This window comes from Fusarium fujikuroi, chromosome FFUJ_chr06, assembly GCF_900079805.1.
Source record: "Fusarium fujikuroi IMI 58289 draft genome, chromosome FFUJ_chr06".
NCBI classification, from domain to species: domain Eukaryota; kingdom Fungi; phylum Ascomycota; class Sordariomycetes; order Hypocreales; family Nectriaceae; genus Fusarium; species Fusarium fujikuroi.
In genome coordinates, this window is record NC_036627.1 from 3,187,943 (window position 1) to 3,213,811 (window position 25,869).

Sequence of the window (25,869 nt, forward strand, 5' to 3'; positions counted from 1 at the left end):
CCACGGCACAATGCGCTTGGCCATGCCTACCACTACTTGGCAACTCTCTTTTATTGCTTCTTTTTGGTCCAGATCTAAGAATGAACGCCCGCTAAAATGCCGTAGTAAGTGCGCCAGCGATCAGGACATCTTCAATTCACAATCCTAGCGCATCGTATTTGCCTCTTCCACCCTGTTCAAGAATCTGCCGAAGGTCCAGCCGCATTTCTTTGTGCGGCTTCTGCTGCCGGATGGGCTGTTCAGCATGGCCCGCGGACTTTGATGTCTGCTTCGATGCTCGAGGTTCTACCATTGCTCTGATGCGTTTTTGTTTCTTCTCCACTTCCTCTTCACTTCGTTCAGCTTCTTTTCGACATCTTCGGATTTCACTGCTTCGTAGCACCCATGGTTTGTCAAGAACCTCGGACTTGAATTTGACCCTTTTTTCCCAGAGAGTAACCTCTTGCGCAGTGCCTCGTACCTTGGTCATCTTCTCAATGGTGAGTTGCCGCTCATCTCTGAAAGTAGATAAACCTCCCTTGACGTCGACAACGCATCCGACATCAATATTTGGGAATGGGTCTGGGTTTTGAGGCGGGTCAATATCCGCTTTCTTCGGAGCAGCATCTCCTGTTGTCGCGCGACTATCATCTTCACCAGATATTGGTATGGAAATGGTGCACTCGATACATGAGCCGCTACTGTCGTCTATTGTATACACGCGTCGGCTTGCGAAGTCGTCAATGGCGACGACTAATCCGACTACACGCACCCATTTGATGGGTAGATTCCCATAGAAGTAGAAGTTTTCGCCTTGAAGCTGTCAGTCTAAAACACAGTGAAATATGCAACAGCTTAGACTTGCCTTCAAACCCTTCGTACTGACCAAGGTTATGGATATCGGTTACACGAAAGAGGCACCATTGGTTCACGGTTGGCGCAAGATGAAAGCAATACCGAGGATAGATTGGGGGCGTGGCTGGTTCGCTCATGGCATCATGATAGCACTCTTCTTCAGACGAAGGCTAGACCATCATTGAGCATTGCCATATAGAATCGCGCTCTTGCGTATCTTGTCGTAGCGACGCGTTCGAGAGAAGGTTAAACAAACAAGTGAAGTGAGACTTGGCAATGTTCACGGTGGCTTGAGAAGCCCCACCATAGCTTAGTGGACAACCGACTGGCCCGTGACAACGTTACAGAGTCATGGCACATTAGTGAAGTCGTTGAATTGCTAGGAATGCCTGCCGCAGCAAGTCTGGGTATTGCTATAGAATACACTAACGGTTAGAAGTCTTGCAAGGAAGCTTGCCTTGGAGATATGAGGTTCGAGGTTCGTTAGGAGAACAAATCTGCTTCATTTCTGTTTGTCGCAATCATCTATGATTTATACCACATTCGTTGACTGATGACAGACACATGGAAGAAAAGTCATCGGAAACCACGCTGCACTCATAGTATTCTGCAACTTGATATGAATCATTCAATTCTTCTCAGTCTCTAAATTCTTTCCTTGTCCTAGTAGTGTATCCTTGCCTTGACCTACGCCTAAACACCAAAGTTTTTGACCCAATAGCCGTATTACTGCAATCCGATATTGCAATCCACCTAAAGCCTACCGTTTCGACCTCTTCGAGCCCTTCAGACGAGAAGCAGCTGCCTGAAAGGCCTCTTCTGACGGCTCATCTTCAACAGGTCGCTTCTTGCCCTTTTTGCCCTTGCCCTTGCCCTCTTTGGCACCATACTTCTCAGCGAGATGATCCAGGAAACTCTCTGAGCGATCTTGCTGTCTCTTTTGAATCAGTGCTGCCAGGTCATCCTCTGAGCTTCCCTTGCCCTTCTTCTTCTTTCCCTTCTTGTCGCCGCCGAAGAGCTTGTCGTGCACACCTAGCTCCTTTGCGTAGTCTTCGGCCTCTGTAGCTTCAGCGCGGGCCTGCTTCACGCGTCCCTCTCGCTTCTTCTTCGTCTCTTTTGTGTAGGCTGGGAAGCTGGGCACTTTCTTACTCTCGATAGCCGTATCGATAATCTCGCGGAAACGTTCGTCGTCCTCCAGAATGTCGCTCAGAATGACTGTCTCGTACAGCGCATCCATATCGCCTTTGTACTTTTCGTACGCATCGAGCACATCTCCCTTCTCTTCATCAGAGCCTTTGTACTTCTTCGCAAACTTCTCGATCGCATCGCTCGACACAGATTCTTTATATTGCTCTCGGTAGTAGTCGCTCCAGTTGAATCCTTCTGAGTCTACGATCGATTCGGAAGTCGAGCCAGTCTCGTCATACCGTTTGCGACGGGCGGGGTCGGAAAGGATGGCGTAGGCGAACGCAATAGCTTGGAACTTCTCGTGCGCAGCATCTTTCTGATCTTGTGGCACCTTATCTGAAAAATCGTAGGGTCAGTAGTGCTCATCTCTGTTGTAACCCAATCGACAAACCTGGGTGGTTCTTAAGCGCAGCCTTTCGATAAGATTTCTTGATGTCATCGCCCGTCGCAGTCCTTTCCAGGCTCAAAACCTCATACGGGTCAATAGTGGGAGGTTCGCTCTCCAGAACATCTTCGTGGTCTGACATCGTATTGATATCGTCGATTTTGGTTGATCGTGTAATGGAGTTCTAAGTTGGATTAAGCTCGAGCTCGTTGCTAGAGTGGGAGACGCGTTGCAACGCGCTCACGAGAAAGGTGTGGGGCCGATGTTAAAGTGCTCTCGGTGATCGGAGATTACAACCGCCGACCCTTCAAGATGGAGCAAAGCTCCCGCATCTAGACATCTCGTCATACCTCATCCATACATGCTTCACATTAAACGATATGACTACCATAGAACTTGGAAACCACAAGGCCGCAATGGAGCGTGCCTTGGGCTTGGCCAACAATTCCCCTCCCAAGCCCACCAACTTTCGTGTGGGAGCTCTAATTGTGCGGCTAAGCGACAGCAGCATCATTGCCGAAGGATACACTCTTGAGCTTCCCGGGAACACCCATGCTGAAGAAACATGTCTATTGAAGCTGGCTGAGCAGCATGGAACGACAGAAGAGAAGCTATCAGATATCTTCAACACCCCCCATGCTCTCTACACCACTGTTGAACCTTGTTTCAAACGGCTGAGCGGCAAACTCCCCTGCGTCGAAAGAGTCCTGCGCCAAAAGTCATGGATTAAGCAGGTCTATGTTGGCGTCCAGGAACCCGAGACTTTTGTTGGGGAGAATACAGGTCGCAAAACGCTCGAAGATGCTGGTATTGAGATCCACCATGTCTCAGGCTTGGAAGATGAGATTCTCAAGGTTGCGACTGCCGGGCATATCAAATCATGAACTAAGCTATTCGTATGAGATCAAACTACTCATCCATGGGAATTACAGAGTCATGGACGGTCTTGTGGCATATTGGATAAATTTGTCAGTTGGGTCTGAGATGAGATGAAGGAGATGGCAAGTACCACCCCATATTACAAGAGCAACTCAAGCTAATCAACCGTGTTGCCTCAGAAATCTGTAGTTTAGTTCTATCGTCAATGTTCAGCGTTGCTACATGCTACGCTACTCTGAAGGGCTGTCCTCTCCGGCATGTTCTGTTTGCGATATGTCGGTCGATACATCAAGTCAGAAGGTCAGCTGTCGAATTTGCCGATTTGCATATCACCAACCATCAGTTGATTTATGCATTTCAATGTCAGCCACGATATTACCGACCTGTCCTGACCGGCTCGCGTTGACTTCCGCCAACAGACCCCTCGTACCATGCTATGCTTGCGGCTGCCACGTAGCACACCGGTGACCCAACGTGCAACGTTGACCAAGATGCTCCCGTCTCTTGTCTTTGATATCGACCTCATATGTGTACATTTTCATACCTAGACTCACTATATTGCCGCTGGGAGAAGCACAGATGATGCTTTCACATGACTGGACTACCAAACTACCATCTATCGAACGTCGACAGCTATTTGTTGCGACTGTTTTCCGCACGAATATTTCAAATTTAGCCTCTCATCATCCCTCGATGAGTATGGAGCGAAAAGCAGAATAAATCAGTGCCTTCCAATCTTGTCAGAGTACTTCCTACAGGTTGGGAAGTTGAACATCTAGCTTCTCCCAGGGTTTTTTGGTTACTGCTTACTCCTGCATCCCAGGCATTTTATATATCACAAATCTAAATGTGACGAACAATCTTTACATGACGCACTTTGGTGGTCTGTGAGAAGTTGTGAGTGATATGCGTTGTACACAAGCCTGATGGGTTTGCACCCCAATTCACTCATATATGCATTTAGGGGAGAGAGCTATGCTAAAAAGAAAGAAAGGAAAGAAATCACGGCCATACCAGGATTTGGTCTTCATGTCATGTCCATTTTTGAGAGTAACACATCTATTGAGTCTCCGTATCTAAGATACGCTTCGACTTGGGCGTCGAAATGGCCTAGGCGAAGATTTTACGCCTCAGCTACCGACCCCTATCTCTTCCTCTTCGATATGATCTCTTTTCACCACTTCCGTGCTCCTCTCTGACCTCAACACATGTGACTTGGCACTCAGAACAAAGTGCTGTAGGAACCAGGAGGGTGTGCCATGTGAAATATTGGCAGCTGGGCTTGAGGTATCGGTTGAGAACCTGCTCTGGGGGTCCGTTCGCAATCCACCATTCGCATATGTCCCAAGCAATTGTATCTATTTCGATCTTGCACACATGCCCCTGAGTGATAAGTCTGTGAGGAACTATCCCTTTCTTGGGGCAGTGGGTGCGTCTGCAGGGGCAGATGTAGAAGCCGCGTTGACCAGTGCACATGGTCTTTCTTAGGTTGTCGGGTGCTATTTCCACTCCTGGGGCTTTTGGGGTATGAGATGGTTGGTGCCTTGATTTGTTCTATATGTACTAGGCTCATAAGAAGAGTCTTGGGGTGGTTAATGGGGCCGTTTCCAAGGCTGCCCATTTGTTGAAGTTTGTCTGTGTCTATCCGACTGTAGGTTCTATGATGTGAAAAAAGGTGCACTGACATGATGGACGGCATGGCGACTATTTACATTGATCAAACTGTAGTTGAACATGGCGATAGATTCCAGTATGTTTTGCTTGGAGTTTAGAATTATGCGGGAAGCCGAGCATTGCTCCAGCTGTAATCGGTGTAGTATACCGAGAATAAGGAGCTCAATACATAAGTTCTTACTGAGAATGGCAGTGTTGCCAAAGTCTAAGATTCCGAGGTCTTCAACAGAGCAATGGAGAGTCATTTCGGTTCTGAGTTTCATGATATGGTTCAAGTTACACAGCACATCTATGCGTTGTAGGCCAATGTGGGCAGAGGCTCAGCATAATGCAACCTAGCAATACATCAGGTTCAGTGGGTCAATCTCCTTGTGCGATGTGATGAGGGTGCAATTGCTCAAACTCAAACATCTAGCATGTGTTGTATGTTTGGTTATCCGAAACCGCAGGGCTGGTCTCGCAAATCGCAAATTGTATGGACGAATTGCTGATTTCAGGCGTACTAAGATCGCAAGGTCTTTGATGATGGCTAAGCATGGGACGGCTCGCGGAAATCTTGTCCAACAGCGACTGTGCTATGGTTACTATTAGAGTATATGCTTGCAAGGCAGGGATTGCTATGATTATGACCTGCATTCAGCCGTAGACGCAAAGATAGGTTACCTTGGCTGTCTTTAGGAATCTATCATATGACAGCGGGATGCAAGAGCACGTCGTGCTATTGGCCTTTGCTCTTGAAAACAAGCGGTCACGGCTGGTTTTGATATCGTGGCTTGGTGGTCCTCCTCAAAGAAGCAAACATGCCATGTATCTTGGTAACATGATGGAGGTGATTGAGAGGGATTCTGCACTGCGTCAACACAAGATCCGAGCATATGGTACCTGCAAATGATTTGTGTTTCCAATAGTGAAAAGATAGGCGTGGTTGAGTCTCTCTAGGGTAAATAAATGATCATCATTGAAGGTCAACTGGAAAGCCTCGTTTGCCCAACGAGCTAAGACATAACGAATAACGTCATAGCATCCTTGGGAGGCCGACCATTCTAAGGCTACGAAGAAAAAAAGCCTTTCGGATGAAGGGGAAAGGGGCGAAATCTACCTTCACTCTTCTCTTTTGTGCGAATTGCATATTTTCTTTTGTCTGTACTCTATCAATCCAATTTGAACCACTTCAATTATTCCCCCGCGCACTTCTTAGTGCCGGTTTTAGCTTCAGCTGTGCTCCACCAGAAACGGGTGAGCTCCCTTAGCTGCCGTGATAGTTCTCCCGCCAGTCCCTGACAACAACCGACCTCTTTGACCTCTTCTCCAGCAGTTGCCGAGAAGCCTCTTGGTCAATTGGATAGAGGCAGTGATTAGACCACTTTTACCTTCGGTTGATCAGTCAATTCTCAGATACCTTAACCAGGCTGTGTCACAGCAATGTCACAGCAAACACGGCTGTGACTGCTTTGGCTCTGAATCACGCTGGCAAAGAGCCTCTCGATCCTGCCCCGGGTCTTTCACATAAAGCAGCCCAACTCCTCCTCCTCTTCCTAGACTTACACTCACACACACTCTCATACCTGCTCATCAAGCCCTTCATTCTTCTCCCATCATCATCATCATCATCATCAAGTGACAGTCTTTTGGAGCTTGATTCTTTCCGTCAACTATCAGCATCAACATTTTCATTCTCTACATATCGCTCGCCGCCCTTTACATCTTGCTGCCCTATAGCCTTTGACTATCCAAACCTCAATTCCCATGGCTGACCGAGGAGGTCGTGGAGGGCGAGGCCGTGGAGGCCGCGGTGGCGGACCTCAAGATGGCCGTGGTGGTGGCCGCGGCGGCCCTTCTGGTTTCTCTGACTCTAGAGGTGGAAGAGGACGAGGTGATGGCTACCAGGGCAGAGGTCGTGGTGACGGAGGCCGTGGCGACTTCCGAGGCGGCTTCAGCGGCCCTAGAGGCGGTCGCGGAGGCTATGATCGTGGAAGAGGAGGACCACGAGGTGGTCGTGGCGGCCGAGGCGGCTACAGTAGTCAGCCCGAAGGACCTGCTGTCTTCACGTATGTTCTATCTATTACTCGATGTGTTGTCGTTGATCAATACTAATTCATGCAGCACGGGAGGTTCTATTCCCCAACCAGATGGCGACATTGCAAAGCTTGAAGATGAAGTCGTGAGAAGCAATGCCACGTCTGTCGCCCAGCTCACATCCAATATGGGCAAATTGACAATGGAGGACAAGCAGAACCTCGGAAAGTTCCCTCCACGACCTGCTTTTGGCAGCAAAGGAACTCCAGTCATACTTTGGGCGAACTACTATGCAGTCAAGACTCAAGCTCCGGCATTGTACAAATACACCATGACTGTCAAAGAGATCGTACCCGAAGGGCAGGAAGAGGCGAAGGAGCGCGCCCCCAAGACTAAGGGCAAGGGCGGCAAGCCCGGAAAGCCTCGAGAATCTGGCCCTCGCGAGGTGAAGGGCCGTAAGCTCTACCTTGTCATCAAAGAAGCTCTCAACGAGCTCTCTAAAAAGGACAAGAACTTGCTCGTCGCGACCGAGTTCAAGTCACAGCTCATCTCATTGCGCAAGCTCAACCTTGAGCAAGACAATACCATACGGTTCAACATGCCGTCTTCAGAAGGCTCTGAAAAAACAGATGTCTTTGAAGTTGTTTTCAATGGCCCTGTAGAGGCTCGTGTTGACGACATGCTCAAATACGTCTACTCAAAGACTGGCGCTTCAGACGACGGCAGCGATCCTTCCCAAGCCATGACCTACCCCAAGTTCCCTGATGTCATTGATGCCCTGAACGTCATTTTCGGCTTTGGCCCCAGATCTAAGCTAGACGAGATCAGCGCTGTGGGAAGCTCGCGCTTTTTTGCATTTGGTAGCGATAACCGTCGCAATGAGGTTGTCCTGGGTAGAGACAGAGCCTTGAAAGCTGCGCGCGGTTACTTCCAATCCGTTCGCCTGTCAACTGGCCGTCTTCTATTGAACGTCAATGTCACACATGGTGTCTTCAAGATTGACGGTCCCTGTGCCAAGTTCTTTGAGGGGTTCGGGGTAACTGCAACTCAGTCGCCTCTAATGGCCAGAAAGTTGAAACTACTCGGCAGATTTCTTCCCAAGACCCGTGTCTGGATAAAGACCAAATACGGGAGTAAGGAGGTTCGAAGATCCAAGGCAATCCATGGCCTAGTGTCGATCCGTGACATAAAAAAACAATGTCGAGATAAGAATCCCCCCAAGTTCCGCCACACGACAGATTTTGCGGTTGGACCGGGAGACGTGAGCTTCTGGCTCGAAGATGAGGGTAAAGGCCGGTACATCACCGTCGCGGACTTCTATAAACAAAGTAAGTTTCCCCTTCTCCCTTCAGTACCAACCTAACGTATGATCTAGAGTACAATGTTAACCTGCAAAACTACCCTCTTTTCAATGTTGGCACTGCCGCAAGGCCTACCTTTGTCCCTGCTGAGTTCCTTGAGATCCAGCCTGGACAGTCAGTAAAGGCCAAGCTCAATGGTGCCGAGTCAACAGACATGGTGAACTTTGCTTGCCGAACGCCATATGCTAACGCCCTCTCTATTACTACAGATGCCCGACAAACCCTAGGCCTCGATGACGACATACTGGTATGTTTAGTGAAGTCCTGATGTAGGAAATGCTAACTCCTATAGGGTCATTTCGGTATCCAAGTCGGTCGGCAGCTCCTCACGGTCCAAGGACGTGTTCTCACCGTGCCTCGAGTTGCATACCTCGACCAGCAGAGGAGAACCAAAGCTATCGACCCGCGCAATGGGTCTTGGAATCTTAGAGATGTCAAGGTTGTCAAGCCCGGCCAACTTGTCAAAAAATGGAGTTACGTCAACCTCCTGTCCAACAGTAAATCTGAGCCCGTGGCAGCACAGTCGGTCCTCGCGTTCTCTCAGTTCATGAAGAAGACCATGAACATCGCTGTCAACGACCCCATTCCACCGCCCTTCCTGGCGGCTGACAGCCAGGATGCTGAGAAGGTTCTTGGTTGGGCTCAGAAAAATCAGATTGAGATCATGCTCGTGATTCTTGACTCAACTGGCTCGGAACTCTATGGCAAGATCAAGACTTTAGGCGACTGCACCTACGGTGTTCATACCATCTGTGTTCAGGGTTTCCAGCTGCGCAAGGAAAACCCGCAGTATTTCGCGAATGTTGCTCTCAAGTGGAACTTGAAGACAGGTGGTGTGAACCACAAACTTCTGAATGAGGTCGGCTTGATCAAAGAGGGCAAGACAATGGTGGTTGGCTACGACGTTACACACCCCACCAACATGTCTGCTGACAAGAGCGATGCTGCACCCAGTTTGGTTGGCTTGGTGGCAACTATTGACCGGGACATGGGACAATGGCCAGCTTATTCCTGGGAGCAGTCGTCCAAGCAGGAGATGCTTGATGAGACCTTGACTGAGGCATTCAAGTCGCGCCTTGAGCTCTGGCAAAAGCACAACCAACAGGAGCTGCCAGACAACATTGTCATCTTCCGCGACGGTGTGTCGACTGGTCAATTCGCCCAAGTTCTTCGGGCTGAATTGCCACGCATCCGAATTGCCTGCAATGGCAAATACCCGAAGAACAAGGCTCCCAAGATCTCCATCATCGTTTCCGTTAAGCGACACCAGACTCGCTTTTACCCTACCTCGGAAGAAAATGCAATGGAAAAAAATCACAACATACAGAATGGCACTGTCGTCGACCGAGGTATTACGGAGGCTCGCTACTGGGACTTTTACCTCACCGCCCACGCAAGCATCAAGGGAACTGCCCGTCCTGCGCACTACACAGTGTTGCTTGACGAGATCTTCCAAGCCAAGTTCAAAAACGAGGCAGCCAACGAACTTGAGAAGTTTACTCACGAGCTTTGCTATCTGTTCGGACGCGCCACCAAGGCTGTGAGCATTTGCCCTCCCGCTTACTATGCAGACATTGTTTGCACTCGCGCTCGAGCTCATCGACCTGAGTTCTTCGAGGAGACAGACGGTGAAAGTGTCATCAGCGCTGGATCAGCCGGGAACAAGGCAGTTCACCCCAGATTGATCAGCTCCATGTACTACATCTAAGGTGCTGTGACTTGTGGGCGCATAGTGCTTTTCGGAAGTTTGTGGGCTAATGGAGGAAGAGATGTTGCTTTCTGGATGGCCATTGTTGGCTGAGATGATAGATGGGTATTGTTTTACTTTCATTTGGGCTAATGACGGAAACACGAGGGTGCTTCTTTTTATAGCGATTTTTGCTCTACATGGAAAATAGCGAGGTAGCTCTAGGTTGTTAATTGATTTTGACGAAAAGCAGAAGTTCTTACGACAGTTGGAACAACTCATTATGTTGCCTTTATGAGTCTTGAGGCAGATCATTGTTGTTGGAACAGAAGTCATCACATTGAGCTTTATCCAAGTCTTGCATGTTCTCTCCATCTCGTTAAAGAGAGGGTCGCATCCAGGCTTAGTGAGATCCATGCGAAAATGAACGATCAACAGGGGACCGGCCAAAACAATCACGTAGCAGATTCTTCGTCTTTACATTGGTTGGGTCTCCCATTCATTTCGCCTGTTGGCTTGTCGTGGAAGATGGCACTAGATCTGTATTTATTTTGCTGCGTGGGACGTAGGTAAATATTGCTCTCGTTACACTCTTGCTTGACATTTATTCTCCAGTAGGTCTAAGAGGGTTGCAGTAGTTAGTCGATCATCACTTATCACGGATATGTCCAGGCAGTTAATAGCCATTCTAGGTCCTTACCTTTAACGAGGAACAAACACCTCAGCCATCTGTCTCGCGAAGAGCATAGGTGGCTCGAACTCTGGGTAGATAGAGGTTGACGACTTGCTGGGCCCAAATGATCATACTGAGGCAATACCGAGCCATTAGCGATGGACTTGATAGCTAATGTTGCAGAGTTTCGTACCCAGCATCAAGCAGACAGTCTTACGAACGGTGCCCTTATAGCAAAGTGAGGCAATGCTGGTCAATAGAAGGCCGAAGTTGTTGATTGACGAATTCGGGAAACGAGTCAGGACGACGTAAATGAGAAGAAGAGTTAGCTCAGTTTGTGATGGATTCGGAGGGGCATCATGACTCCTTTACCTGATCATGTCCAACCCTCCAAATTACATGGTGATGGCTGTGGTTTCTGCATGTTCCGGGAAGTTTCCACTAGCAATACGAATGTCATTTAAGAACTCAGAGACATCCTTGAATAAATTGAATGGCGTGAAAATAGCATCTGAAGTATGGTGTCGGGTCACATCTGTGGCATTCCATCTTGCAACAAGCCAAGCTTTCATCGTTCAATGCCCTCAATCTCTAAGGAACTCGGCTTTTCAATAGGCAGAATCATCATTTCATAAGTTGGCGACTGAATAGTTTCATCACATGAAGAGTTTTGAGTATCGCATGGTTTGCGTAGTCTTTTGGGCCTGTCGTCTGAGATAGAGTTTGTCTTGCTGGGAGGTCGTAGTGGATATTTAGCAGCAGACATTATGCTGCTTATATCAGTGGTGGCAGAACTATCATGTTGAAGATTGGTCGTGTGCAGGTAGTTTGCCTCACACGAGATTGAACAATTCTAGGTATAAAAGTGTGAGTTGGAAGAGCGATGGATCGGACAGAGATCTCGGTGCGTGAGAGGTACAAGAGGCTTAGCCAACTCGAGAGGATGATAACCGATATGTTGCTTCAAGAAAACTTTCATAAGCAGCATGGTATGAGAAAACACAAGGCAAATAACAGTGATATCTGTTGCTGTGGAATTGCTAAGAGACGTAGCAAAGTTGTATATTCTCCATCACCTATTTCATTCTCTCATTCCATTTTTGGTACGCAGTTGAACAGCCGAGTTTACTGGGGTTCACAGTTCGAAATATACGACATTATTCAACACATTATCTTAGTTTAGCCACGGCTCGCTGCAGAAGTGTTCTTGTCCCATTAATTTTATACCGACTGTCCCAGCCAGCAGTCACAACTCCGGGGTTGAGGTTTGAGACATCATATGCTTTCGCTAAGTAAACATATTTACGTTCAGTCTGTCGCATACCAAAATTAACAGATTCTTGATGACTGAACCCTGTCACCATTAAGCGTAGACGCTTATTGAGCAACAAATCACAATATTATCACTTCACTCTGCACTTTCTGGTTATTCTGGTGTTTGACTGTTTGTATTAGGTGTAGGTGAATACAGCCTATATAGTCCCAACGCTATTCCCTTTCAACGCCATTCCGATTCATGTTGTTGTCATGCCGAGGAGTGGAAAACTTAGATGGCCTCCTTGTGTACCTGTAGTTTCGGTTAGCATCATATAATCTAGTCGATCGTAATTCATGGAAGACTTACGTCGGCCTTCTTGTCGTGGGTGGTCTCGTCAATCTTGTCACCAAGGGCGTCCTTGGCAGCGGTGGCACTTCAGAGAGATGTTAGCAAGATGTTGTACCAGGGAGGTCAAGTGCTGTTGAGAGTGATAGAGTGAGGCTCAAGATGTATTCGTGGTGTCGAGGTCGTGAGGTGCTCGTTGGAGGTCTGGAGGAGGAGCAGGCTGCTTACCGGGTGGAGATGGGGACGTTGCCGTCCTTAGCAACCTCCTTGTTGGCCTCCTTGGAAGCACCAGAGGTGGCCTGCTGAACGGTCTCAGCGACGTAGTTGCCGGCTTGCTTGAGGGACTCCATTGTGATAGTGGTTGGTGGTTTGGGTTGGTTGTTATTTGTGGGTGTTTGTGTTGATTGAAGATGAGAGTGTGTGATGATGGAAGAAGAAGAAGAGATTGAGGTGGGAGAAGACGGGGTTTAAGTAGTGCTTGGAGAGATGTTTGGAGCGAAGGTTGCTTGCCTGTGATTCACGTTGAAGATGCAGGCACGCGTGGGCAAGGAGGAGCAGGCCGGAGAGAGGTCCGGAGGTAGCTCATGATAGAACCCCACACTGAATCACTGTGGCTTCTCTAGCAGAATGCACTCTTGTGATAGAGGGGCACTGCATCTGCCTCTCAGATCGTGATCGTGTGTGACGTCAGTTGCGGTATTGGAGCAGTCTGGATTGCGAATCTGCATAGCATACTACGTCATCGCAAGGATGGAAAAGTCCATTATGGAGCCAAAAGCCAAGATATGTTGCCCAGCGCTGCAAAGCCCACTCTTGTTTCGATCCGGGGAGTGGCCTTGACTGACTTGTGATTCCCTCGATATCATTGGATGATAATAGACCGAGGAACGGGAAGCTTGATGATCACTGCAGGCAACTTGCGGCTCCAAGCTAGAGGATTGCCAGTATGGATCCCCTGGCTCAGGGACGGCTAATTTATTGGCTGAAAACCACATGTCTTCATGCACAATGACAGCATCACTTTGTCCAAAGCACGTCTTGTGAGGATTCAAGATCAAAGCCAATCCAATGCCCCTTTTACTAGAGCCAATCCAAACACGTCGAGCTGCATTTTGGCGTCTGCTGTGGCTCGTTCTAGGCTTTTTCTCAGATCGCGATCGAGGTCAACTGATCTTTTTAGACGGAAATTCTGCCCGTATAAAGCCGACGATCGAGATACATCGACGTCAATGTTGGTAAACAAGGCATTGCCATCGGTTGCCTAAGGATAAACATGCCACAGTATCATCGATAACCGCGGGTGCTACTTGATAAATTAAATAAGATAAAGTTCGGGAATATGACGGATTAGGGGTCCATCCTTGAGGACTTTCTAAGGGTATTAACACCATCTTGTCTCTGAGGATTGGGGGTCCTGAAACAAGGGTTCCCCCAGGTCTGCAGTCTTGTCTTGCGCAATAGATACGTCAGTGGCAGATTGGGTGACAGGCACCGATTAAACGAGTGCGTTGTGAGCTGAAATGGAAGTTTAAGCTCAAGTGAAAAGCATTCGCCAAGCAGCCAAGGAATTGAATACAAACAAACCATCCTGCTTGCGGGGTATCGCTCATCAAGGTCAATTTAAAATAACGTTCTGATTCAGCTGCTCTCGTTCTTAACCAAGGTCTTAAAGGACAACTCCATGATCATGAGGCTTGGCAAGTAAACGTTTTCGCTTTAAGCTTTCAATGTCGTCATTGGCAATAGAGCTTGGTTTTGATGCTATTGATGAGTTCCTTATTCATGTAAGGTCGTTAGAGCTGTAAGTGAGGAGTTGAGTCGTGGTTAACATCCATGGCAATGACGCTTAGAGAAGACTGAACCCAAACAATCTCGTCAAAATAAAGCATATCAACATGTGCAATGGGGAAAATCAGCAATATTAGGACCTGGACACAAATTGATCAAAATTGCAAAAGATAAGCCAATAACAGTAGATTGAAACACGTCAAGATTTTCGGAAATGATAGTAAAACTGATCGCTATAGGGTAGCAAAGAACCGAGAGCCAGGTCAAGGGACGCTCACGTGAGCATTGGCCCGTGCCCAACAGCCATTGGACCCCGCCACAGGTGCGGTCAGGAGGCTCAAGTCCAAGGGATATCAAGACGACAGGAGATATCGAATAAATTAACCATTAACGGATTAAAGGACTCACAGAGCCTTGTACTGGGGCCTTAAACCATAGTATTGACCCATATCGGCCTAAGAACGATACAATAGCAAGCCGCCATGGATCTGGCTTATGACCATATCACAGAAGATGGCTACGCTAAGAAGACGGAGGAGCCAAAGAGTCCTCAACCTCAGTCAACATTGAATGAGGACCTCCAAGACGTATACAAGGCCTTTTCCAACAGTCCATGGGGTGCCAGGATTGGTGGCTTCTTTGGAAACGTTGTGAAGCAGGTATGAGGACTCAGCTCTTGAACCCTGCCCGTCTAACATGCTTAGGGCGAATCAGTATATACACAAGCCTCCAAGGAGTTGGCGGAAGTAGGTGAAGATGCATCAAAGGGACTTACTGGCCTTCGGTCAACAATTCTAAGCCATACGAGGAACCTTTCACTCAATACCGTGGTTGGCGGCGAAAGCTCCAGGGACGGTGAGAATGATCAGGCCACCACACCTAGGGCATCACAAGATGGTTCATCAGAGGCCAAGCAGTCCGAGAACACCCTGGCTCGGCTTAGAGCTGAAGCTGCCAAGAGGATAAAGGACCTCCAGAAAGCCGAGGATGCCGCCGATGAGGCCCTTATCAAGTTTGGCGGCAATATCCGGAACTTCCTTCGTGATGCCGTCAGTATTGCACCTCCACAGGAGTCTGACCAGAGCGGCACTGTTCTCTTCGAGAGTAAGGATGCTCAAGGCAAGCGTGTGATTCATACATCAAGATTTGATGCTCAACTACATGTTATTCACACATCGACGGAGAGTTTCACAAAAGATCCCAATAGTGCTGATTATGCAGCGTGGTCAAAGGATTTTGATGCTGATAAGAAAACACCTGAAATCAACGATGATCTACAGAAATTCCCCGACTTGCGAGCTACAATGGAGAGGTTGGTTCCTGACCAGGTTCCCTACGTTGACTTCTGGAAGCGCTACTACTTCCTTCGCCACGGTATTGAGACAGCTGAGGCTAGACGACGAGATCTCCTCAAGGGTGAGTCAATAAGCTTTTCAACTGTGCCTTGCTAACAATCAATAGCTGCCTCCGCTGAGGATGATGTCGCCTGGAGTGATGACGATTCCGACGAGGATGACTCTGAGGCCTCCGATGATACCAGTACACCCGCGGCCAAGTCCAAGGTTGAGACCAAGGTAGAGACAAAGGTTGAATCCAAAGACGAGCCCAAGACTACTCCTGCTGCCCCCTCCACCACCGCCACCACTGCCACCACTGCCACCACTGCCGCCACTACGCAACCTGCAAAAACCACGTTGAAGCCAGCTGAGCCCCGCAAGTCAAACGACGAGAAGTCACAGGCGGATAGTGAGGCTAGCTACGATGTTGTCGGTGCAGCATCTGGTAAGACAACACAGACTCCCAATAGCCCTAAGGATCCTAAGGACGCCAAGAAGAAGGAGGAGGAGGAAAGCAGTGATGAGGAAGATGATAGTGACGAAGACGACTCAGATAGCGATGAGGACTGGGAATAGACGTTGGAAATTCCAGTATGTGTTTGAGAGGATAGGATTGTCGCTGTCCAGTTCGGCGTTCGGAATTAGTGAAGCCATTGTGGCATGTTGAAAGAACCAGAGCCTGTAACTCGTGGGTATCAATGCCAGAAACTCTTTCTTAAATGTCCCATTGCTCCCCAATTTTGTTTTATGTCTTTGTTGTGTTTATTTCTTCTTGGTAACCATCGTGAAGCCATCCTCGTCGACCTGAGGTTGGGGCTTCTCCTTAGGAACCGCAACCAGAGGGGGTGCCTCGTCCATCTCGACGTCAGCACCACCCTCGTCGTCCTCTGAATCGTCTTCATCGCTCTCCCAGTCTGTGTCCTGATCGGCATCCTCAGCCTTCTTGAAGAGACCCTCAACCTTTGTCCCCTTGCGGTTCAACCAGCGTGTTCGCAGAGCCTTGACCTCGTCAAAGGTTCCGAGAGTACAACTCGCGCGAGCACGGAGAATGTTTCCCGCAACTTCTGTGCCGGAGTCGTCGTCGACGTTGACCTCGAACTCGTCAACCATGATTTGGAGCAGGACAGTCTCAACCTCTTCCAGGTCAGGATCCTCGGGAACCTTTCCATTCTTGGGAGGTGTATCAGTATATTCTGGGAAGAGGTCGGCAATGGCACCGGCAAACCAATCGCGCTTGTCGGCAGAGTCGGGGCCACCCCAGCCGTTCTGGACTGAGAGTGTAAGGGCAGGCCATAGGTGAAGGGCGTATGCGACGGCTTGCTCGAACTCGGATTGGCGTTCAGCTAGAAGAATTAGATCAATTTCTGTCGAATGCTTGAAGTCAGGGCTTAGACTCACCCGCCGGAGGCAGCTGTGCGGGTTCTGTAGAGGCCATGATTGTGGTGATGGTTTTGGCGGGGTTTGGAGGGGCAATTTGAAGAAGATGGCTTTGCATAAAAAATTTGGTGTTTTATCGATTAGACCCGCTGCGGCCCAGAGAAGCGGCCCACATATTCCAACCCGCGTGTCCCTTGATCATCAGAGAGTGAACTAATTTTGTCTTGTGCCTGGTAATAACATCAATTGCATTATCTAACAAGAAATTTAATGAATACAATACACGAACTGGCAGGATCTTAATATTACCGATATTCTCTGGCTCGGCCAAGTTTCCAACTCTATATTATGGTTCGTATAGTTCCTCGGTCTCTCGACCTTGATTCTTGGCTGCAAATCTCCCCACAAACCAAAAGCACAGGCCATCTTTAAATCCAAGTCAGGTTTCATTCAGCGACTCACTCGCTGCATGCAGAAGGCAGACACGTCCCATGTCTATAGGAATGGAACAAACTTAGGATACTTGGTCGATGTACTAAATAAACTGACCCAAAACCTTCTTGAGGTCATTCTTGAGTTTCAAAAGCTATTCCAAGCTGGTCTAAGTAGTCCCACCCCTTCAGTATAGACTAAAGGTTCAAGATCGTTATGCCCGCCGAGCCATCAGCCATCCCCGGTGCCGTGGAGTCAGGGGTACAGTAGGAGTTGGTTGCGTCTCATCAAAGAATGACATCATGAGACCCCTACTAGGTTTTGGGTTTTTGGGTTCAGCTGTGCTTGTCTCCCAGCTGAATTGAACTGAACTCTTCCATGCCATGGCACATGGCGCGTTTTTAATAGCCTTAAGCCACTGATTGTTCTGTTGTGTATCTCACGTACTCGGTGGTTCGAGTGAGTGACAGCCATGAACTCGCTCAACACCACTTCGGTGTCATTCGCTGTGACGCCTACTGTCGTCTCGACTTTGTTCTCTCATGTACGTACTTTCATCATTTCGTGTAATGTACCTCTAAGCCATTAGAGGGGACGAAAGCCAATTCCTCTGATACTTCGGAATTGCTTTCTTTTTTCAAGAAACTGACTCACAAACTCTAGTATTTCAACCGCAAGCCTTTGCGACAGCGTCCAACTGCGCATCTCTCTTACGATGAAGGTCTTCATCTGATCCGATCGTTCCTCGAGTATGCATCACACCACACTGTTGAAGAACTCCAAGCATTCACCGCGCAGTGGGTACCGCATCCTCAATGGGTCAAAGTCGAAGATGTCACCATCACCGAGGACCAATTGACACCCGCAGCTGAATTTCTTCAGAAGCAACTTGGCCCAGACGGTATCAAGCAAGTCGGCGGCGAGAAGTGGTGGCAATGGCGGAAACCTGCGACTCCTCTCGACGCGGAATGGATTGAGATGCGCGCGGACGCCTACGAGCGAAAGCAAAAAGGAGGAAAGACGCGGCGCGTCATGATGTATATCCACGGAGGCGCATACTACTTTGGTAGTGTCGACGAACATCGATATCAGATGCAGCGACATGCTCGAAAGCTCAAAGCACGCGTTTTTGCGCCTCGATACCGCCTTTCGCCGCAGTTTCCCTTCCCTTGCGGCCTCCACGATTGTCTTGCAGCTTACATCTATCTGCTTACTGTTCAAGATCCAACGACAATTGTGTTGGCTGGAGACTCTGCGGGCGGTGGAATGGTCATGTCTCTTTTATGTGTTCTACGCGATCAAGGACTCCCGTTGCCTGCTGGTGCTATCCTCATCAGCCCATGGGTTGACCTGACACACTCGTTCCCCAGCGTTGCGGGCGAGGCCCCTTTTGATTATATACCACAGGCAGGTTTCCACCACAAGCCTTCTAAAGCATGGCCGCCGCCGAACGAGGATGATGTTGTGATGTTGAGAGAAGAGGCATTGAAGAAGAAGAAGGATGGAAAGAAGACACCTGGCAAGCATGAACTCAAGGAGAAGCAGCAAGCACCAGTCGCAAAGAAAGAACCGTCAGATGCTTCATCAAGATCGGAGTGGATCAACGGTGGAATTCCCATCAACCCCGAAAAGCTCCTCTCTGTCACCATTGACGGCCAACCCGTCAAGCTTAAAGACCAGATTCAGGTAGGTTTCGTAGAACATGAGTTTGACCAGAAACTGATAACCTCAGATGTATACCACCAACGAGCTTCTTGCGCACCCTCTTGTCAGCCCAGTCATGCAACCTACACTTGGAGGGCTCCCTCCACTTCTGATCATGGTAGGAGGAGGGGAAATTTTACGAGATGAGCAGATATACTTGGCTCACAAATGTGCCAATCCTGAAAAATATGCACCCCCAGAAGAAACTCTTACCCCAGAAGGAAGGGCTTTATTGCAGAAGTACAAACCCACCGATGTCCAACTCCAAGTTTGGGACGACCTCTGTCATGTGGCACCAACGCTGAGTTTCACTCGTCCCGCGAAATACATGTACAGGTCTGTTGCCCAGTTCGGTGCATGGGCTCTCGCTCGGGCTCAGAAACGTGGCATCGAGATTCTTGACGACGACGATATATCCGTCATCTCTGAATCTGGATCCGATAGCGAATCCAAAGAAAACCTTCCGAAAACCCCAGAAACAGAAAAGTCAGACTTTCACTCGGAGCCTGGCCAGGTTGGAAAAGCCGGCGACCCTCTACCACCGTTCAAGAACCACATGATCCGACAAAGAGTTACTCGTCATGGCGCTACTCTCCCGTTGGCTCCTGAGGCCGAGTTGCCATCTTGCTGTATTGAACCTGCTTTAGTTGGAGTTGTAAAGGAGGGAACAGTTAAGAAATGGCTTGCCAAGAAGGCAGAGTGGGATCACAGATATGCATCAAACAAGGCCAAGGTCCATAAAAAGATGGTGAGCGATATGGCCATCGGTTACCATGACTATGGCCCTGGTGAATGCCCTCCTCCGACTGCATTGGCTGGCCGAAGGCGCGTTGATTCAAAGCTGGTGGAAGGAAGCAAGAAACAACAGAAGAGCTGGGGTCTAGCAATGTGGTCACTGTGGGGATCTAAACACGACGAGATGACAGTCGAGCGGGAGAAGAAGGCGTCTGGACAGCCAGAAACAAGAGTTGCCACTGGTGCTGATGGCGAAGGAGCTCGCTCCTTTGCTGATATTGAAGGACAGGATAGATCACGGTCCCAACCGAACCGAGCACGAAGCCGATCCCATACCAAGGTAGTTACGGACGAAAACCAGACGGGCAGCCAGCCCATCACCGAGGATATGCCAGTTGCTCATCTCATAGAGCAGCGAAAGGAGCAAGAAGCTACGAAGCCCAGTCTACTCAGTCCCGACTATGCGCCGGAGACTGGTGTAGCTGGTAAGAGACCGTTTCTCGATGGCATTGCACTCCCGTTTAGTCTTAACAAGGATGCCGAGACGGCTAGTATGCTGACGCTTCAGTCCAACGTCACGCAACTTCCAGGCTCACGACCTATGAGCCCAAGCTTTCAGGATGATGATTCAACTCAGCCTTCTCAGTCAACCCAGCTTACGTCTCAAGATGCGCCAACTATTGAGATTGCAGGCAAGCGACCGTTCCTCGACGGCACAGCAGTTCCATTTAGCCTTAAAAGGGAGGCAGACACTGCCAGTATGAAGACCCTGCAGTCGAATGTTACCGCCATGCCCGCCTCGAGACCCATGAGCCCAAATATCCAGGTTTCAGAACCAGTTGAGAAGAACGAAGAGAACGGGTTTGGAAAAGAGAAGAACGGCATAAACGACGAACCAGGCTTGGTTGCCACGCCTTTGGAGCGACCTGGTTTAGACACATTTGTCACGGCTCAAGAGGAGCTGCCCCGAGTCAAGAAAGAGGAGGATTCATAGAAAGGAGTTCTTTTGGCGCAAGGTTGGATACAGTCAATTGTCCAGTTTTGTTCAATTAGGATATCCCGTGTCAACACACAATCGTTAGGATCATTTTGTTTCGTTTGTAATCAACATCCATAGTCATCATTTCACAGAGAATAGGAGTATTCAACATTTTTTTCGTTATTGATCGCATAAGTCCATAATCATACATGGTGGTACAATGTACATGGGTATATACAGCCTTGCCAGAGATTCCCAAGTCTCCAGCTGGCATTCAAGATTCGCCTTCTGTCGAGAAACCGTCCAATTCTATGACCGCCGTTTTTTTGCTTGTTTAATCCACACCGTTGAATCGTTTCCATTGTTCAACGTAGAAGTAAGGATCTTGAGGACCCTTATCAAGACCCTTATAGTCACCAGGCTCCGCCTTGACTTGTCGGCTCACGAAGGGTGTAAGCTATTCCACCACAATTAGTCTTCCGTCCAAATCACCAACATGCGTCCATTCTCACCTTGAAATCCTTCAGCGGTGGCACAGCATATGTTCGGACCTTGTTCCACTCGATAACGTAGCCTCCGTACTTTGTGTGTCTACCCATGGAACCCGTGCGGTTACCCTTGTAGAAACCTTTTCCAACATCCTTGGTTGTGAGTCTGAGGTGGCGGTATCGGCCGACCGACAGGGCTTGCGTAGGTCTCATGGTTAGAGGTGAGAGAAATAAACGATCGGATCTGTCGTTGGACAATTCGTCGGTCGGAGGCGGCGGTGCGTATGGGGGATTTCTGAGGTCAATTGGCGCTGGCGTCGCATTCGCAAGGTTGAATCTTGAAGTTTTGGAGATTCGGCGGTTGGCGTTGTTCCGGCTCCGGAGGAGCTGCCGATGGGTTGCAGGGATGCCGTTAACGGCCAACCGTCCAGTCGATCGCTGCTACAGTCTTTAGATAAATGATGATGTCGATTTGATTAAAAAGGTGCTTGAAAAGTCTGAAAACATTGCTCCTATTTCCCCCGTGTTCAACAAGCGGCATATTATCACTGGGCGGCTTCTTGTTCCGTGCCTTTTGAGCCATGTAAGTGGGCTGCTACACTAACGAGGGGCATTTGCGATGGACAAGGATGGCTAACGTCGTCTGGCGACATCAGCTCTAAGCTCAATCTACCTTCGCCGTCGCGAACCCATGCCTTCGACATCTCAAAATATCCACCATGGATGGGTATCCGACGGGAAGTTTGGACCACAATGTCCCCCTTCTAGTGGCCGCCGGCCTTAACTCCGAGACGAACGAGCTCCCATTGAGCGCAGAGCTGAAGGAACAGAGCATCCTTCTCCGATCAGAGTTACCACCTATCGGGGGCGAAGAAGCAGAGGTTTTGGCGGAATACTTCAAGGATGTTGATGCGAGCGCAAAGTCGTGGAGTGCCTTTGAGAGAAATGAGCCTTATAGATTTCGCATTAGGACTACAGGAAGAGTAGGTTTGCGCGGGGTGCTACGCAAAGCCTTGTTCTAACATACGGGACAGTCGTTTCTATTACCACCTCGTCGAGCTCGTCTCCCAGAAGGTATCGAACCGCTCAACGAACACCCGACTCTACACTCGCCATTCTCCCCGCTTAGTCCAGTATCGGCGCTATATCCAGATGGCCACATTGATGCGCAATGGATCAAGAAGCACCAGGACCTCGTTCCTAGCGTGTACCTGTGCTTCTATCCCCTCACCAACGACCCGAATTCCATGACACTACAGGATAACCATATCAAGTCCGATATCAACATCCTCAAGAGTGCTTTATTACGCTCAGGATACAAGACACGGCTAGCTATTGTTCTGCTTGCGGACGGTGAAGGCGCTCCTGTGTCGTTGGCCGAAGGGATTCAAGAGAGACTGGAGAACATACGGAGAGGAACAGCGTTGGACCCAAAGTCGGTCTTTTACATCCCATCACAGGAGTCGCAGGACGACTTAAAACAGGTTGTTGATAATGTCCTGGGCGTGCTTTATACTTCAGCTGTGGAATACTATCGGGATCTTGGACGACATGCCAGGAAGAAGCGATCGCGTGGAATAGCACCTCAACCGACCGTGCCACCTACGACCGGGACATCCCAGACTCTCTCACTCCCAGACTGGAATTTCAGATACGATTTTAAGTCGGCCATATTCGCAGAATTCCGACAAGAGACAGATGCGGCGCTGCAGTTTTTCAAGCAAGCATACGAGGTACTTCTTGGACAGGATGTGCTGGACATAATCCCCAGTTGGAGCCCTCGCTGGAACGAAGCAAGACTCTTAGCGGATGTCATAGCTATCCGGTGCTTAAGATGTCACTTGTGGCTCGGCCAAACTACGCTGGCTGTCAGAATGTGGCATTCACATCGAGAACGGATTGCTGACTTTGTCGATCGACGCGGACGAGGGACCAACAACTATGGATGGCAGGCCTGGGAAGCTCGGTGGGCTACAGTCATGGCAAATCTGATTGAAAGAGTAGGTTTGCCAGCTTTGGCACCAGCAACGGGAGCTCTGTTCGTCCCACCGGACAAGTCTGTCCTAGGCGAGCGAGTGTCACCATGGGAGTTGCTGCACCACACAGGATACTGGTATCGCATAGCAGCACGCCATCTTGTGGCTCGCCGGAACCTCGCGTATCAGATGCCCGAGGAGGATAGGAATTCGCCAGATACAACTCCCGCATCAGCGGTAGCCAGCAAGGCCTTCGCATACGATACGTACATGTGCCCAGAGCCGTACCAAGAATACCCAATATCGGGCACAGGTGTAAATCATGCGCAACTGATCATTGATTGTCTCAAAGCGGCGACGTCGCAATTCCGAGCTCGAAAGCAAAAGCGTGTAACGGCTGAGATATTGTTAGAGTGCGCCAGGGAGTTCGCCAATCTGAAACAATGGGACGATGCTGTGGAAACCCTGCTACCATTCTGGGAGGATGCGGCGTTCAGATCGGAGGGTTGGCTCAATATATCAGAGGACCTGTGTTTGACTTTGCGAAGAATCGCCCTTGGAGCTCGCCGTGCAGATCTAGTCGTTGCTGCGGACTGGGAGCTCATGAGTAACAGTGAGTATTTCGGTTCATAATCTTGAGTGCAGTACAACTAACCATGGCCAGGGTTCGTGCGGCAGCCACAGTGGCATTATGACATTGCCAGATCACTCGAAGGAATTACAGCAGAGGAGAAGCCATCAATTAGTCTAAGCGACGACAAAACCGGCTCGTTCATTTCAGCGTCTTTCGTGTTTCGGAATAAAGAGGGCAAGGCTGGCGAGACATGTACCGCACAGCTTGCGCTCACATCGCACACGTTTCTCGATGCTGCCCCGATCACATTTGAGTCATTGAAGGTTGAGTTCAGTGGGAGTCTCAGACCAATATTGCTAGAGCAAGGGGCTTCAGAGGATGAGGACTCGTCATTGGCCTCCAAGATCTCCATTTTGTTGTTATCGCTGACGGAAGACTATGCTGAAGGGTCTGAGGATGAATTGCCGACACTGCTCAAAGGAACTTCTAACTTGACACTCCGTCCTGGTCAGACACGAGTGTTCGAAATGAAAATTCCTTTGAGAGAACCAGGAACTGCTACGGCCTCATCCGTAACGCTCTCACACAGCAATGCAAGTTTCGATCTAGACGCTAAAATAGGAATCCGGGATACCGATCCTATTGTTGGCTGGTACATCCAAGGCTCATCGAAACCCAGAAGTAGCCGCCCAGAAGCAGGCACCATCCGTATTCAGCCTCGACCGCCAAAGATGGAGATCAAGCTTTTGGAACCCTCAGCTCAGTACTACGCAAATGAGGCTATCGAGTTGGAGGTCGAATTGATCAATGCCGAAGACGAATCCGCGACTGCTAAACTGGATATTCACCTCTTTGGAAAAGAAATACCAGCAATCCGAGTGGTGACGGAAGGTAATGAGGGTAGCGCCGAATCAACCACAGAAGAGGCCAAAATCTTGGGACTTCCTTTGGGTGCCATAAAGAGCACAGCATCAGTCAAGATGGTGCTTCATATAGATGCGGCACCGGGCCCCACGACATTCGATTTACACTTGAAGACGTCGTACCACTTAGACTCAGACGTTGCAACGCCGATTATGCAATTGTTGACAGTTCAGCTCAACGTTGTGAATGCATTTGAGGCAAATTACGATTTGGTTCCACGACTTCACCCTGGACCATGGCCGAGTCTATTTGACTCTGAGGGACTGGGAGATACTGAAGAGGGTGTTGCCCGAGGCTTTACACAGAAGTGGTGCCTACTGTGTCACTATGCCTCGTTTGCCCAGGAGGACTTGAAGGTCCTTGGGATGGATCTCACTGTGGTCTCATGCGTTGGCGGTGCAAGATGCAACGTGAGCCAGGGACCGGATGTGTCACAAGAAGGGGTCATTGTTGCCCCCAAAACGATGCATGAGGCACAATTCGATCTGATAGCCCAGAAGCTCACCATGGAAGATCGACACCCTGTAACACTCGAGTTGGCATTTGTCATTCGATGGCAACGTCAGAACCGCAGCGACGGAGCCGTCAACACAACAACCATGCCCGTTGGTAAATATCTGGTTTTGGGCACAGAGCCGCGAGTGCTGGCATCGGTGTATCGCGCCACCAAAGCAGAAGATGGCATGCCGGGGCTGATGCAACTGGACATGACAGTCGAGAATCCATCCAATCACTTCCTTACCTTTGGTCTCAGCATGGAGCCGAGTGAGGACTTTGCATTTTCAGGTTCAAAGCAGACAACACTGAGCCTGTTACCGCAGTCGAGGCGGACAACGACCTATCGGTTGTTACCGCACGTCAACGGAGTATGGATAAGGCCGAAATTGACGGTGCGAGACAAGTATTTCCAAAAAGTGCTACGCATAATACCGACAGAAGGGATGAAGATCGACGAGGAAGGACTTTTGGTGTGGGTTCCCGGAGAGGAGAAAAGCGAAGAAGAGAAGTCCGAAGAGCGAGCATAAGCTTTTATATATGAATTTACGCATATCAAGTCAGCAATGTAAGCATTAGTTAGAGGGTCAGATAGATGGTGGTTGTTGTAAATGAAGTTATCACGTAAATTACGGTTATTGATGTCAGCCTGTTCACGAAATGCATGTGCAGGGATTTATCACTGTTCACGACAGGAAGAAGGCAGTATGACAAGACGCCGTGTACAAGCCCTGACTGCGGATAAGGAAATGACAAGGTT

General features: G+C 49.2%; 10 protein-coding genes; 5 read left to right on the forward strand and 5 right to left on the reverse strand.

Annotated features, from left to right (window-relative positions):
• Positions 1 to 136: 136 nt before the first annotated feature.
• On the reverse strand, positions 137 to 971 carry FFUJ_06300 (uncharacterized protein; the record flags this gene model as incomplete). XM_023579610.1 has 2 exons in its annotated part: positions 137 to 792; positions 866 to 971. The coding sequence occupies 2 exons, from the start codon at positions 969 to 971 to the stop codon at positions 137 to 139; spliced, it is 762 nt and encodes a 253-aa protein (XP_023432414.1).
• A 623-nt stretch (positions 972 to 1,594) lies between these two features.
• On the reverse strand, positions 1,595 to 2,549 carry FFUJ_06301 (related to DnaJ protein; the record flags this gene model as incomplete). XM_023579611.1 has 2 exons in its annotated part: positions 1,595 to 2,358; positions 2,414 to 2,549. 2 exons carry the CDS (start codon positions 2,547 to 2,549, stop codon positions 1,595 to 1,597), a joined length of 900 nt encoding a protein of 299 aa, XP_023432415.1.
• Positions 2,550 to 2,787: 238 nt separating this feature from the next.
• On the forward strand, positions 2,788 to 3,291 carry FFUJ_06302 (related to RIB2-DRAP deaminase; the record flags this gene model as incomplete). Its single annotated transcript, XM_023579612.1, has 1 exon — positions 2,788 to 3,291. The coding sequence occupies one exon, from the start codon at positions 2,788 to 2,790 to the stop codon at positions 3,289 to 3,291; it is 504 nt and encodes a 167-aa protein (XP_023432416.1).
• A 3,415-nt stretch (positions 3,292 to 6,706) lies between these two features.
• On the forward strand, positions 6,707 to 10,045 carry FFUJ_06303 (putative argonaute-like post-transcriptional silencing protein QDE-2; the record flags this gene model as incomplete). XM_023579613.1 has 4 exons in its annotated part: positions 6,707 to 7,008; positions 7,064 to 8,304; positions 8,352 to 8,584; positions 8,630 to 10,045. 4 exons carry the CDS (start codon positions 6,707 to 6,709, stop codon positions 10,043 to 10,045), a joined length of 3,192 nt encoding a protein of 1,063 aa, XP_023432417.1.
• A 2,198-nt stretch (positions 10,046 to 12,243) lies between these two features.
• On the reverse strand, positions 12,244 to 12,650 carry FFUJ_06304 (probable glucose repressible protein Grg1; the record flags this gene model as incomplete). XM_023579614.1 has 3 exons in its annotated part: positions 12,244 to 12,264; positions 12,322 to 12,388; positions 12,529 to 12,650. The coding sequence occupies 3 exons, from the start codon at positions 12,648 to 12,650 to the stop codon at positions 12,244 to 12,246; spliced, it is 210 nt and encodes a 69-aa protein (XP_023432418.1).
• Positions 12,651 to 14,570: 1,920 nt separating this feature from the next.
• Positions 14,571 to 16,001, forward strand: FFUJ_06305 (related to DOS1 protein; the record flags this gene model as incomplete). XM_023579615.1 has 3 exons in its annotated part: positions 14,571 to 14,747; positions 14,793 to 15,504; positions 15,550 to 16,001. The coding sequence occupies 3 exons, from the start codon at positions 14,571 to 14,573 to the stop codon at positions 15,999 to 16,001; spliced, it is 1,341 nt and encodes a 446-aa protein (XP_023432419.1).
• A 186-nt stretch (positions 16,002 to 16,187) lies between these two features.
• Positions 16,188 to 16,860, reverse strand: FFUJ_06306 (related to TSR2-Twenty S rRNA accumulation protein; the record flags this gene model as incomplete). XM_023579616.1 has 2 exons in its annotated part: positions 16,188 to 16,768; positions 16,824 to 16,860. 2 exons carry the CDS (start codon positions 16,858 to 16,860, stop codon positions 16,188 to 16,190), a joined length of 618 nt encoding a protein of 205 aa, XP_023432420.1.
• An 846-nt stretch (positions 16,861 to 17,706) lies between these two features.
• Positions 17,707 to 20,667, forward strand: FFUJ_06307 (related to acetyl-hydrolase; the record flags this gene model as incomplete). XM_023579618.1 has 3 exons in its annotated part: positions 17,707 to 17,778; positions 17,898 to 18,920; positions 18,967 to 20,667. 3 exons carry the CDS (start codon positions 17,707 to 17,709, stop codon positions 20,665 to 20,667), a joined length of 2,796 nt encoding a protein of 931 aa, XP_023432421.1.
• Positions 20,668 to 20,986: 319 nt separating this feature from the next.
• FFUJ_06308 (related to MRPL27-mitochondrial ribosomal protein, large subunit) lies at positions 20,987 to 21,353 on the reverse strand (the record flags this gene model as incomplete). XM_023579619.1 has 2 exons in its annotated part: positions 20,987 to 21,109; positions 21,165 to 21,353. The coding sequence occupies 2 exons, from the start codon at positions 21,351 to 21,353 to the stop codon at positions 20,987 to 20,989; spliced, it is 312 nt and encodes a 103-aa protein (XP_023432422.1).
• A 506-nt stretch (positions 21,354 to 21,859) lies between these two features.
• On the forward strand, positions 21,860 to 25,639 carry FFUJ_06309 (uncharacterized protein; the record flags this gene model as incomplete). XM_023579620.1 has 3 exons in its annotated part: positions 21,860 to 22,123; positions 22,175 to 23,729; positions 23,781 to 25,639. 3 exons carry the CDS (start codon positions 21,860 to 21,862, stop codon positions 25,637 to 25,639), a joined length of 3,678 nt encoding a protein of 1,225 aa, XP_023432423.1.
• Between the last annotated feature and the right edge of the window lie 230 nt (positions 25,640 to 25,869).